General features: G+C 47.1%; 1 protein-coding gene across 2 annotated transcripts in view; it reads left to right on the plus strand.

Moving 5' to 3' along the window:
• LOC137504486 (potassium channel subfamily K member 2-like) overlaps positions 1-14,927 on the plus strand; it is a 255,108-nt gene that overhangs the window by 172,443 nt on the left and 67,738 nt on the right. For both annotated transcript variants that reach the window (XM_068232963.1, XM_068232964.1), the window contains one exon: positions 3,317-3,456. In XM_068232963.1, the coding sequence (XP_068089064.1) occupies positions 3,317-3,456 (140 nt within the window). The remainder of the gene's footprint in view (positions 1-3,316; positions 3,457-14,927) is intronic.

Below are 14,927 nucleotides of genomic sequence, written 5' to 3' on the forward strand. Positions count from 1 at the left end.
GTATATATATTTTTTTCCTCTGGATTTTGTCCTCTTAACCTTAATGCATCTTATGGTCAGGAGCGTCTTATAGTCCGAAAAATACAGTAATCCTTGAACATACTTTACCCCTTGCTTACAGTATGCTTTGACATTTTGCTTCCCCCAAAAAACAAGCAAACAAACTATGTACTACTGGAGTAAAATATTAGGGCACATTTATACTTATATCCGAGACAAATAAAATTGTAGGAATGGGGGGAGCAGACCTGTACAGGGAGCAGTCCTCATGCCTACCACTCCTTCCGTTCACCTCTGTCCCCCTTTCTGTTCTCTCCTAAAAGCCAGCAGAAGCTGCTTCTGGGTTGGCAGTAGTGTGCAAGTGCTAGGCCCGTCGTAATGGACCTTGCTTCCATGGCCGGGATCACTCTGTGCATGTCCACTACAGAACATTCCCAACCAGAGCCCACATCCAATGCTGATGCGCATAGAATAAGTGCAAGCTTACTGGAACAGACAGTGTGCGTTTCCATTGGGCTCTTTTCTCCCGCCCTCTTCTGTGTCTTCGGTTGCCATTTGGGTCTTCCAGTCGCGCTGACCAGTGCTGGTGGACTCGGGAGCAGGCGCCAGTATTGGAGTCTGGGAAAACCGTAGGGATATCACCGTTTTGCAAAAAATCAATGGGAATCCTCTCTAGCACCAGGGAGGATCTTAATTGGTTCATTGAGTGGTGCACCAATGAGAATACTCTCTGCTGCTAGGGGGAATTCCCACTTATCTAGCCAATGGTAGACCTATGTTTCTGCCAGGAGGTCTGAGCTTACTGGCGCTTGTTTCTGAGCCCAGCAGAAGTGTTAGTGGTGTGAGGACTCAAATGGTAGCAGTGACAATAGTGGTGCTGACAGAGAGAGCGGTGAATACTCTGAATACACTCACCGGATGCTGAGACGTGGTACGGCCTGAGTAGGAACCTAGCCTTTCCTAGCGTTATGGTACAACTGATATTTTTTTACACACGCTAAATGGTTATTGGCTCAAAAGGCTGGCAGACTCCATATCTTCTGAGAACCTAGCATGTGCGCAGCGGCTTTCAATTAATTGACAAGGAATCTGGACTGGTGTATTGTCACTCCTGAGCGGAAGTCATGGGCATTGTTCTCCTACTCACGCCGCACGCTCCCTCATCCCTCCTCCTCCATATCAACAGAATGTGCTGCTGGCTCTAGGCTAGTGACACATCTGTACTGAACTTCGCCTCCAACTGTCACCAGAGAGATCAAGTGCTGTTTCTAAGGGTGACAGGTTGTGTTTCATCTGGATAGCATACTGGTTAAGGCTGTTGACTTTGATGTAGACACAGACAGACCTAGAACATTTATCACACTTTTCTCCTGGTGGACTCAAAGCGCCAGAGCTGCAGCCACTAGGACACGCTCTATAAACAGCATCAGTGTTAGGGAGTCTTGTCCAAGGTCTTCCACTGAATAAATGCAGCTTACTGAACAGGCAGAGCCAAGATTCGAACCCTGGTTGCCTGTGTCAGAGGCAGAGCTCTTAACCATTACGCTAACCAGCTACTGCTGGACAGGATAGGATTTGAGCCGTCGACCAGGGTTTGAATCCAGGCTCAAGCCAGAGTCTTTGGGGAAGGCTCTGTAATGATCCTGGTCACCAGTGGGTGCAGCTTTGAGTCTACCAGGAGAACAGTGCAATATAAATGTTATGTGTCTTGTCTACAATGCTTTGGTTATTCATTCTTGTTTTAAAAATAGCTTTATTTTCTTGTACTTCTTCACTTGTCTCCATACTCAGTGGAGAGGGTGTCTTGGCCCCCTGTCTAGAGAGAATGTTGGAACCCTTTGCAGCTGCTAATGTTTTAAGTACTGTGGCGTTCTTTTTTTAACCCCTACATTCCTCTCTGTCAAAGATATGTGTGTCCTCCTATGTGAGAAATCTATGTAGCTGGCTTGCTGTACATGTATGACATCCTTAAGCCTTTCCTTTTGAAAAGAACTTCTAGTCATGGCAGCACAACATTTCCAGGTACTACAGAAGGAGGCCCCATTCTATGTGCAGCCACCTTTTACACCTGCATCTCCCATGGGCAGCTGCCTTCTTTATACATACGCTCCCCCTTAATCATGTGCAGCAGCATCCTCTCCTTTGTACAGCATCCCCAACAGCCGGTGGCTTAACTAAGGAGCTTGGGTCCCCAGTGCAAGTTTTACATGGGGCCCCAAGCACTCTATCGATATGGTCCCCCAAAACCTACCGAGGACAGCTGCCATGTCAGAGAGGAGTATTTAGAGCAAAGAAACAGTTTGTTAAGGATTACCACTATGCAATGCACAACAGAGGTGTTCATTACCAGCACAGCACCAATGACAAGCTAATAAAATGGATGAAGGAGGGCCCATAGTGAGGACCTCTGGTCAAGGGGCCTAGGTGCAGTCACAACCTCTGCCCCCTCTTGCTATGTATCACACTGGCGCATGAAGAGATGAAGTGAGAAAAGGGTAATTAGAAACAGGCTGAGGTCGTTCACGAGAGCAGATGGCTACAGTACAGAAGGGCTAGGCAAAATGGTGATCAAATAACAGGCAGAGTCATACACATAAGTCAGATGTCAGTCAAATTGGAAGGATTAAACAGGAGCAAAGTCAGAGTCATGAGTCATGAGTCATACACAGATATCAGATGGCAATAGTACAGAGGGGCTAGGCAGATTCGAGGTCAAAAGGCAGGCAAGGGTCGGTACACAGATCAATATACAATATTACAAATTTATAATACTGACTGACTAGAGTACATATATATGACGCTGATGCGTGATATATGAAATGTAGCTCTCACAAATTCTCACTAGTTAAGGGCCAAGAACCAGTGAACTGATTAGTGTCAAGGTCAATGAGCTAATGAACACCCAAGAGGCAAAGCAAAAGCCCACCCCAGAATTAACAGCACCTCCTGCAAAAGGGTGTCAGCTGATGACATCACAGCTGACACCCCATCAGACACGCCTCCTCAGCCTATAAAGGCTGCTCTGTCCCGAGCGCATCCGTCTGGACGTACTGCGCATGCGCCGGTGCTGAACCACCGCCGCAGGGATGCCGGGGATGCCACTGGAGGATGGCAGAGCGGGAGTCCCACTATGCGAGCGAGTACTGCAGGAGACGCCGCGGGACTCACCGCAGGAAGGTAAGACTATTACACTATGGTACTACTAACAGCCCATGACCAGTGTAATCCAACCTAAGGAAAACATATGAGGAGAAATTTTTATTTGTAGTTAATTACTCTAAACCACATCTCTAATCTCGATGCCTAATTTTTCTAGGTGGCTCGGATATTGAATATCTTGACTTCTACAAGCCTGTGGTGTGGTTTTGGATCTTGGTGGGTCTCGCCTATTTTGCTGCTGTTCTAAGCATGATTGGGGATTGGCTGAGAGTTCTGTCCAAAAAAACCAAGGAAGAGGTAAGTCCCCGCCTCCCTCCCCCTTCCACCATGGAATACTCTCCGTTCCTTTGTCTATCATTGCGTTTTTGGAGGGACAGTCCTCATTCTTACACCAAATCCTTCTGCTCCTCTTTCTTCCTCATTTGTCCCTGTTTTCCACAGATTTTATAAGTGAGTCCATTTCTCAACTGAAAGATTGGTAGATTGGGCTATTGCAGAATGATCCCATGAAAATTGGATTACCGCGGCCATTTTAGACCAATCACAAGACTCAGATACTACTGAGTATTCTTGAGTCTTGGGAGCGGGCTAACATTTCTGTAGTGTTCCGATTAAGGGGCCCATACACTGGTCGATTTCAGCCATAGATCGATCAATTGAAAATCAATTCTATCGAATCAGCAGATCGATCGATTTGCTGATCCTATCGAATCAGCAGATTGATCGATTTGCGGCCGATTTCGATCGATTTGATCTATCTGACTGAATGGAAAATCTAGGTTGATCTGCTTTCGGCAGCAGATTGATAGCCTATGGAGTTGCATTGGATCTAATGGTCCAATAATGCATTTAGATCGATTTCCAATAGATTTCATTCTGAAATCTATTGGAAATCTGTTCCTAGTGTGTGGCACACATCAGATTCCTGTCAGATTCGACTTGACAGGCATCTGACAGAAATCTATCTGATGGTCGAATCTGCTGCAAATCTATAAGTGTATGGCCACCTTAACTGAGGTAAAATTCTGCATTCTTTGATTGGTCCAGTACTTCCGAGTCAACCCTAAAGTATTTGGCAGATTAGAGAATGCAAAAAAATGACAAAAAAAAAAAGATTCCTCAGAAATCAGAAAAATTGGAAATTTGCAGAATCGGTAATCAACATTGGCAGAAATTGGAATTTCCACCAAATCGGAAATCAGCATTTTTTGGCCACTCCTACTCATAGGTGGAGGTGTGGAGGGGGCGTGTCTTTGTTCAATTTTTTTATTTTACTTGCCCCTTCAATTCATCACAGAAAGTTGCTTGGTTTGTGTGGTTTTGTGTTTTTCTGCCTAGGCTTGTTTGGTTGAATAAAGTTTTTCCTTGTAAGAAAGAGGTGGTTTGGTGGCCTCTAGCTGACTGTTGTGACGCCTTGCTTGTCCTTCAGCAATACTCGTTTTTGTAGCGTATGGTTTTGAATACAGTGAGTGTATGCTGTATGTAAGTGAGATTTCTACGTAAGCTTGTCACAAACTTATAATTTGTATATTAATAACAGGTACTGATTTCCAACAGAGCGATGGAGTTGTCTTTAAAGCAAACTTATAATTCTCCACAATAAAAGCTAAAACAATACATACCTGAGGTCAGTTGTGGTGAAAACTGGATGTCAAAATGACCTGTACTTCCAGAGACACGGGCCAATAGAATCTAAGAAGAAGAGAAAGAATAGGGCAGTGGCGTAGATTAGGAGCTGTGGGCCCCGATGCAAGTTTTACAATGGGGCCCCCAAGCACTCTATACATAACGATTGATACGGCGCACCAAAACCTGCCAATGGTAACTACAGTGTCAGAGGTAGTGTTGGGCGAACATCTAGATGTTCGGGTTCGGGCCGAACAGGCCGAACATGGCCGCGATGTTCGGGTGTTCGACCCGAACTCCGAACATAATGGAAGTCAATGGGGACCCGAACTTTTGTGGTTTGTAAAGCCTCCTTACATGCTACATACCCCAAATTTACAGGGTATGTGCACCTTGGGAGTGGGTACAAGAGGAAAAATTTTTTTAGCAAAAAGAGCTTATAGTTTTTGAGAAAATCGATTTTAAAGTTTCAAAGGGAAAACTGTCTTTTAAATGCGGGAAATGTCTGTTTTCTTTGCACAGGTAACATGCTTTTTGTCGGCATGCAGTCATAAATGTAATACATATAAGAGGTTCCAGGAAAAGGGACCGGTAATGCTAACCCAGCAGCAGCACACGTGATGGAACAGGAGGAGGGTGGCGCAGGAGGAGAAGGCCACGCTTTGAGACACAACAACCCAGGCCTTGCATGAGGACAAGAAGCGTGCGGATAGCATGCTTTGTACCACCATGCAGTCATAAATGTAATAAAGATAAGTGGTTCAATAAACAGGGACCACGCGGCAACTCTAACCCAGCAGCAGCACACGTGATGGAACAGGAGGAGGCGCAGGAGGAGAAGGCCACGCTTTGTGAGACACAACAACCCAGGCCTTGCATGAGGACAAAAAGCGTGCGGATAGCATGCTTTGTACCGCCATGTAGTCATAAATGTAATAAAGATAAGAGGTTCCATAAACAGGGACCGGCAACGGTAACCCAGCAGCAGCAGCACACGTGATGGAACAGGAGGAGGCGCAGGAGGAGAAGGCCACGCTTTGTGAGACACAACAACCCAGGCCTTGCATGAGGACAAAAAGCGTGCGGATAGCATGCTTTGTACCGCCATGTAGTCATAAATGTAATAAAGATAAGAGGTTCCATAAACAGGGACCGGCAACGGTAACCCAGCAGCAGCAGCAGCAGCAGCAGCAGCAGCAGCAGCAGCAGCAGCAGCACACGTGATGGAACAGGAGGAGGCGCAGGAGGAGAAGGCCACGCTTTGTGAGACACAACAACCCAGGCCTTGCATGAGGACAAAAAGCGTGCGGATATAGCAGCAATGCTTTTTGCCGCCATGCAGTCATAAATGTAATACAGATGAGAGGTTCAATAAACAGGGACCGGAAACGCTAAACCATCCCAGATGTTCATCGGTCATGTTACTTGGTTGGGGTCCAGGAGTGTTGCGTAGTCGTTTCCAATCCAGGATTGATTCATTTTAATTTGAGTCAGACGGTCTGCATTTTCTGTGGAGAGGCGGATACGCCGATCTGTGATGATGCCTCCGGCAGCACTGAAACAGCGTTCCGACATAACGCTGGCTGCCGGGCAAGCCAGCACCTCTATTGCGTACATTGCCAGTTCGTGCCAGGTGTCTAGCTTCATGCCCGGTTTCAGGTCCAGCGGTGCCAGCCACAAATCCGTCTGTTCCTTTATTCCCCTCCAAATTTCCTCCCCTGTGTGCTGCTTATCCCCAAGGCAGATCAGCTTCAGCAACGCTTGCTGACGCATGCCAACAGCTGTGCTGCACTGCTTCCACGATCCTACTGCTGCTGGTGCTGGGTTAGCATTTCCGGATGAGGTACAGCTTTGAGATGCGTTGGAGGAGAAGGAGTCAGAGAGGTAGGTGCTGCTGTTGTTATCCAGCTGTTTGCGGCGTGGGCAACACCCGCGCCGTAGCAGGTGAGGAATCGCTGCCAGGCTCCACAAGGTTCACCCAGTGCGCGGTAAGGGAGATGTATCGACCCTGGCCGAACGCACTCGTCCAGGTGTCAGTGGTGAGGTGAACCTTGCAGGCAACGGCATTCTTCAAGCTTCGGGTTATTTAGCTGACCACGTGCTCATGCAACTCAGGCACTGCAGAGCGCGCAAAGTGGTAGCGGCTGGGAACCACGTAACGTGGGATGGCCACTGACATCATGCCCTTGAAGCTGTTTGTCTCCACCACTCGATATGGCAGCATTTCGCAGGCCAGAAGCTTGGCTATGCTGGCTGGCTGTTACTGCCACGGCCCGGGGGTCATTTGCTGGCAATTTCCTCTTGTGCTCAAACATCTCAGAGACAGACAACTCAACCGTAGCGCTGCACACCGAAGGGCTGTTGGTTGTTGTGTTTGATGAACACTGGGAGACCTCAAGAGCACTAGTCCGGAAAGTGACAGTGTCAGCATCGTCTGATGTTTGTGAATGTTGTGAACCACGCAATGGCTGGGCTACTGCTGCTGCTGAGGCGGGTCTGGTGGTGAGTCTGGTGAACCCAAGGGAGGCAGTGTTGCTGGTGGTACCCTGTCCTGCCGCGTTTGCCCACAGAGTGGGATGTTTGGATAGAATGTGGCGGCTCATGCTGGTGGTGGAGAGGTTGTTAATACTTTTCCCCCTGCTCAGGCGGGTCTTGCACACCTTGCAAATCGCCATGGTAACATCCTCAGTGCAGTCTTCAAAGAAAGCCCAGACTTTAACTGGCTGAGGACTCGGACCTCGTGCGTGATGTGCTGGTGCTGCTTAACCCACTGCTGGACGCTTGAGAGGTCATCCAAGTAATTATCTGGTCCTGTTCTTTTGGATCTGTGAGGGTTGTTGTCCTGGACAACATGGGCAGTATTGAGTGGGTTTTCTTGGGTGCTCCCCTGTGGCCTGTACGTGAACCGTCAGGGGAAACACCTCTTCCCTTGCCCCTCCCTCTTTCACCGGATTTCTTCCTCATTTCACTTATCCTTAAAGTACACGCTGACTGGCAGCAGTACAGTGGCAGTACAGAAATGCTATACAGTGGTGGGTGAGCGGTGTACCACTATTGTCAGCAGTGACACAGAGCACAATGCTATACAGTGGCGGGTGAGCGGTGTACTACTGTTCCCAGCAGACACAGAGTGGAAGTAAACACAATGCTATATAGTGTGGCTGAGCCGTGTACACAGAGTGGCATTAAACACAATGCTATATAGTCTGCTATATAGTCACCCCGAACAGGGTGATGTTCTGCAGAACCCGAACAGTGGCAAACACTGTTCGCCCAACACTACTGGGAGGGAACGCAGATTTTAGTACCTAAACACACGATACAACATGTTTTCCGGGGTCGGACTCTGAGGCACATACAGATGGTCCCGATCATCATCCTCATCATACAACTCTTCTCCTGAGTCTGACCCACCCACCACCTCTGCCACCCCAACATCCCCAGACACAGACCCCTCATCGTCCTCAACATTAACTTGGGATGCTGGCCTGAGCCAGACCTCCTCCTCCACATCAGGCCCCATCATCTCCTCAATGGCAGCCCTCATTAATCGCTCTGGCGACGGACTGATGGACACAACGTTCTCCTCCGGGGAGGGCTGCTGCTGACCACTGGCTGCTGGGGTGGATGTTATAGCTTGCGTGGGGCGTTGGCTGTTGCTGTTGTTGGGAGTGCTGCTCACAGCGGAGGTCTCTGGGGAACTCATGTTGAGCTCATATAGTGGTTGACGGTGAGTGGAGTATTACTGATCCCAGCAATATACACACTGACTGGCAGAGTACGCAATGCTATATAGTGTGGCTGAGCGGTGTACACAGAGTGGCAGTAAACACAATGCTATATAGTCTGGCTGAGCGAGCGGTGTACTACTGTTCCCAGCAGAATCAGAGTGGCAGTAAACAATGGTATATAGTCTGGCTGAGCGGTGTACACAGAGTGTCAGTAAACAATGGTATATAGTCTGGCTGAGCGAGCGGTGTACTACTGTTCCCAGCAGAATCAGAGTGGCAGTAAACAATGGTATATAGTCTGGCTGAGCGGTGTACACAGAGTGTCAGTAAACAATGGTATATAGTCTGGCTGAGCGGTGTACACACAATGCTATATAGTCTGCTATATAGTGTCAGTAAACAATGGTATATAGTCTGGCTGAGCGAGCGGTGTACTACTGTTCCCAGCAGAATCAGAGTGGCAGTAAACAATGGTATATAGTCTGGCTGAGCGGTGTACACAGAGTGTCAGTAAACAATGGTATATAGTCTGGCTGAGCGAGCGGTGTACTACTGTTCCCAGCAGAATCAGAGTGGCAGTAAACAATGGTATATAGTCTGGCTGAGCGGTGTACACAGAGTGTCAGTAAACAATGGTATATAGTCTGGCTGAGCGGTGTACACACAATGCTATATAGTCTGCTATATAGTGTCAGTAAACAATGGTATATAGTCTGGCTGAGCGAGCGGTGTACTACTGTTCCCAGCAGAATCAGAGTGGCAGTAAACAATGGTATATAGTCTGGCTGAGCGGTGTACACAGAGTGTCAGTAAACAATGGTATATAGTCTGGCTGAGCGAGCGGTGTACTACTGTTCCCAGCAGAATCAGAGTGGCAGTAAACAATGGTATATAGTCTGGCTGAGCGGTGTACACAGAGTGTCAGTAAACAATGGTATATAGTCTGGCTGAGCGTTGTACACACAATGCTATATAGTCTGCTATATAGTGTCAGTAAACAATGGTATATAGTCTGGCTGAGCGAGCGGTGTACTACTGTTCCCAGCAGAATCAGAGTGGCAGTAAACAATGGTATATAGTCTGGCTGAGCGGTGTACACAGAGTGTCAGTAAACAATGGTATATAGTCTGGCTGAGCGAGCGGTGTACTACTGTTCCCAGCAGAATCAGAGTGGCAGTAAACAATGGTATATAGTCTGGCTGAGCGGTGTACACAGAGTGTCAGTAAACAATGGTATATAGTCTGGCTGAGCGGTGTACACAGAGTGTCAGTAAACAATGGTATATAGTCTGGCTGAGCGGTGTACACAGAGTGGCAGTAAACACAATGCTATATACTCTGGCTGAGCGAGCGGTGTACTACTGTTCCCAGCAGACACAGAACAGTAAACAGAATGCTATATAGTGTGGCTGAGCGAGCGGTGTACCACTATTCCCAGCAGACACAGAACAGTAAACAGAATGCTATATAGTGTGGCTGAGCGAGCGGTGTACCACTATTCCCAGCAGACACAGAACAGTAAACAGAATGCTATATAGTGTGGCTGAGCGAGCGGTGTACCACTATTCCCAGCAGACACAGAACAGTGAACAGAATGCTATATAGTGTGGCTGAGCGAGCGGTGTACCACTATTCCCAGCAGACACAGAACAGTGAACAGAATGCTATATAGTGTGGCTGAGCGAGCGGTGTACCACTATTCCCAGCAGACACAGAACAGTGAACAGAATGCTATATAGTGTGGATGAGCGAGCGGTGTACCACTATTCCCAGCAGACACAGAACAGTAAACAGAATGCTATATAGTGTGGCTGAGCGAGCGGTGTACCACTATTCCCAGCAGACACAGAACAGTGAACAGAATGCTATATAGTGTGGCTGAGCGAGCGGTGTACCACTATTCCCAGCAGACACAGAACAGTGAACAGAATGCTATATAGTGTGGCTGAGCGAGCGGTGTACCACTATTCCCAGCAGACACAGAACAGTAAACAGAATGCTATATAGTGTGGCTGAGCGAGCGGTGTACCACTATTCCCAGCAGACACAGAACAGTAAACAGAATGCTATATAGTGTGGCTGAGCGAGCGGTGTACCACTATTCCAAGCAGACACAGAACAGTGAACAGAATGCTATATAGTGTGGCTGAGCGAGCGGTGTACTACTGTTCCCAGCAGTGACACAATGACAGGGGGGACCCTGGCTAGCGTGGCTGGAGCACGAACTACCCTGCCTGCCTACCCAAAGCTAAACCCACAGACAAATGGCGGAGATATGACGTGGTTCGGGTATTTATTTACCCGAACCACGTGACAGTTCGGCCAATCAGAGCGCGTTCGGGTCCGAACCACGTGACCCGTTCGGCCAATCACAGCGCTAGCCGAACGTTCGGGGAACGTTCGGCCATGCGCTCTTAGTTCGGCCATATGGCCGAACGGTTTGGCCGAGCACCGTCAGGTGTTCGGCCGAACTCGAACATCACCCGAACAGGGTGATGTTCTGCAGAACCCGAACAGTGGCGAACACTGTTCGCCCAACACTAGTCAGAGGTGCAAAAAGGGGATGGGGAGCAGTGTGTTCATGATTTCCACAATTCAAAGCATCTATAGAAGTGTAACGATAAAGACAAAAGAAATACCGAGAGCCCAATATAGTGTAGTATGCAAAACAAGGGGTTGGAAATGAAAAGTATATAATGTATATACTCACAAACATGGGTTACCGCCTAGGTAACCACTGAGGCGCTATTCGTGACCTTAAGGCAGGGGTCACACTTACCGGCTTTCGTACGCGTTTTCTGCACAGAAAAACTGACTTCAACTGAGAACTCATGTTAATCAATAAGCAAGGTCACACTTTAATGCAGATTTCGCATGCAGAAAAAAACCTGACATCTTGCGCAATTTGTCAGTTTTCTCTATAAATTACATTAGCTGCTGTAAGGCAGGGGTCACACTTGTCTTTCAGTTTTCTGCAAAGTGTAGAAAACTGAAAGACAAGTGTGACCCCTGCCTGAGACTATACTGTGTACTCCTATCTGTTTATTGCCTGAGGAAGCGGGAACACACCCGTGAAACGCGTTGCACTGTTTGTTTTGGAGTATATTAATAAACCTGTTGTCATAAAACGGTATCTTGTCTGCTTCGGGGAGGCGAGTCCACCACCACCTCCTGAGGGATTTTAAGCCTATTAGAACCTTTTATCCTGCTGGCGCCTCTGCTCACTCTTACATTATCTATAGAAGTGATTATTATGAGCACAGGATCAATAGAAAGCTAATACTGTAGTTCGGGGAGGGCCCTTCGGGGCCCCTCTGGCCCAAGGGTCCTGATGCGGTCGCAACCTCTGCAACCCCTATTGCTACGCCCCTGGAAGAGGGGGTGTCAGTGCCAGTCAGATAACCAACCAGGCAACCAAATCAATAGACTGGGCCCTCAGGGGGTCAGTGGGAAGCATAGAGCTTTATTGCCTCTGTTCATGTAGTCCTTAAAGGCAGCTAAGCACAAGAAAAAAAATTACATTGAACCTCCCCATAAGGAGGTATGTAACATTAATTGACGGATGTGGGAGGGGGGTTGTTAGAGGGAGTGTGATTGGCCACAGCTGGCCACACTTTAAAGAACCTGTGTCTGAAGCTTGCCCCCGGCCGCAGTGCGTGCTGGAAACCGAAGAGGTGACACCGAGGGCCCAATATAGTGTAGTAGGTTATTTGTTGCACAGATGTTTAAAAGTGAACAGATATACTCACAAACATGTGAGTATAATCATATACATATAACCAAAGGCAGCCCCTGACAGAGGAGCTTGGCTCATAGATTGACCTGTACTAGACTTTTACTCTGAGTATTGCCTGAAGAAGTGGGATTGAACCTACGAAACTCGTTGCATTGTGGAGTACTCGAATAAATATTATTGTTGACTAAAAATCAACAGAATCTGTGTCTACTTACTAGGGAGGTAACTCCATCACTACCTCTCTTTTTTAAATGGTTTTTAAATGTTTTACCCTGTTCCAACATTTCACAATGCATGCTAGGAACTGTAACAGGGGTGGGGCTACGCAAGCTTAAAGAGGAACTCCAGTGAAAAAATGTAGTAAAAAAGTGCTTCATTTTTACAATAATTATGTATAAATGATTTAGTAAGTGTTTGCCCATTGTAAAATCTTTTAAACCCCTGATTTATAGTCTGACATTTATCACATGGCGACATTTTTACTGCTGGCAGGTGATGTAGCTGCTGCTTGCTGTTTTGGCAGTTGGAAAGAGCTGTAAACAGCTATTTCCCACAATGCAACAAGGATCACAGACAGGAAACTGCCAGGAGTACCATGGTCCTCAGAGTTTCTTGTGGGAGGGGTTTCACCACAATATCAGCAATACAGCGCCCCCTGATGGTCTGTTTGTGAAAAGGAATAGATTTCTCATGTAAAAGGGGGTATCGGCTACAGATTGGGATGAAGTTCAATTCTTGGTCACGGTTTCTCTTTTAATTATGTAACTAAAAGCATGTAGTTTTTCTCAACAGTAGAGTTTCTCTTTTGTTCAGTTCCATTCAGTACAGAGTGTCATTAAACACTATAGGTAAAATGCCATTTGATTTCTCAAACCCGTTTTATGACACTGCGCTCTCCTCCTCCTCCTATCTCATCACATTCTCACTGGATGGAAGTGAAATATATTTTAGATTAGTTTTGCCAAAGGCAGAATTCATGCTGGATTCACTCGGTTGCTGGAGGATGGCCCTGTTATCATAGCAGGGAAGACTCTGCATAATGCTGGTACTTAGAGGAGGCTCTATAACATCTCAGCCTGCTGAGGGCTAAAGAGAACCTGTAGTGACAGAGATAACAGAGGCTGAAATCTGTACTGCCTTATTCTTAAAGAGAAACTCTGATGAAAATAATGTAATTAAAAAGTTCTTCATTCTTACAATAATTATGTATAAATGATTTAGTCAGTGTTTGCCCATTGTAAAATCTTTTCAATCCCTGATTTATATTCTGACATTTATTACATGGTGACATTTTTACTGCTGGCAGGTGATGTAGCTGCTGCTTTCTGTTTTGGCAGTTGGAAACAGCTGTAAACAGCTATTTCCCACAATGCAACAAGGTTCACAGACAGGAAACTGCCAGGAGTACCACGGTCCTCAGAGTTTCTTGTGGGAGGGGTTTCACCACAATATCAGTCATACAGCGCCCCCGGATGGTCTGTTTGTGAAAAGGAATAGATTTCTCATGTAAAAGGGGGTATCAGCTACTGATTGGGATAGAGTTCAATTCTTGGTCGGAGTTTCTCTTTAAATTTTACTTACCTAACTGCAATAGTTTGAACCACTGAAAGAGAAACAGTATGTAGATCAGATGATCTGACTTAAAGGGATACTTAAAGAGGAACTGTCACGAAAACCTTAAAATTTAAAACATATACAAATAAGAAGTACATTTCATGAAGAGATGGACTAGCCCAAAACCTGTAATGTGAGATTTCTACTGCCTGCTGTAAGTGACAGAAACAAAGGAGAGAAGTCATTTATGGCTCATTTTACTCAGGGAGAAATGTACTTCTTATTTGTACGTGTTTTAAAAATTAAGATTTTTGTGACAGTTCTTCTTAAAGCCTGAAAAAAGCAGTTTAACTTACCTGGGGCTTCTACCGTCCCCCTACAGTCATTCTGTGCCCACATCATGCCTCCCGACCCTCCAGTCAGCAGCAGCGGTGCCCCCCCCCACAAAGTTGACCAGTCGTGGCCAGTCGTAGGCTAATGCGCATGCACATGCACAGCCCCCAACAGTGGCGGCGCGTGCAGCTTCAGCATTGGACTCACCTCCAAACTGAGCCTAACATTGTCTGTCATCCTCTCTCAGTCTCCGCATCCATATCCCTCTTGCCACGTACAGCACTGCGGTGCTGTTTGCAGCTAGAGGGAGCTGGATGTGGAGAGAGGAGGACAGACAGCGTTGGACTTGTAAGGAGGTGTGTCCAGGGGGGGCAAAGAGGAGGCTGTACAGAGGGGGCACAGCAGGAAGTACAAACTGAGGCACAGAGGGGACATAGAGAGGCAGAGGGGGACAAACAGGCACAGAGGGGGACACTGGAGGCAAAGGGGGGCACATAAAGTGCAAAGGGGACAGAGATGGCACAGTGTTTCGACTTAAGAACCAATTCAGGTTAAGAGTGAGCCTACAGTCCCTATCTCTTTCGTTAACCGGGGACTACCTGTATACATATATAATGGCAGTTGTAATTACAGCTCGTAACCCGGAATTACAGGTCGAATGTGGGTGCAAGGATGCATTCGGAATCACCATCTGTAATCGTGGCAGATCACGGTTCACGGATGGCGATTCCAATGCCGTAATTGCTCAAGTCAGCCGATAATTACGGCTACCCCGTACCCCGACATTG

Source organism: Hyperolius riggenbachi, chromosome 4 (assembly GCF_040937935.1).
Source record: "Hyperolius riggenbachi isolate aHypRig1 chromosome 4, aHypRig1.pri, whole genome shotgun sequence".
Lineage (NCBI taxonomy): Eukaryota > Metazoa > Chordata > Amphibia > Anura > Hyperoliidae > Hyperolius > Hyperolius riggenbachi.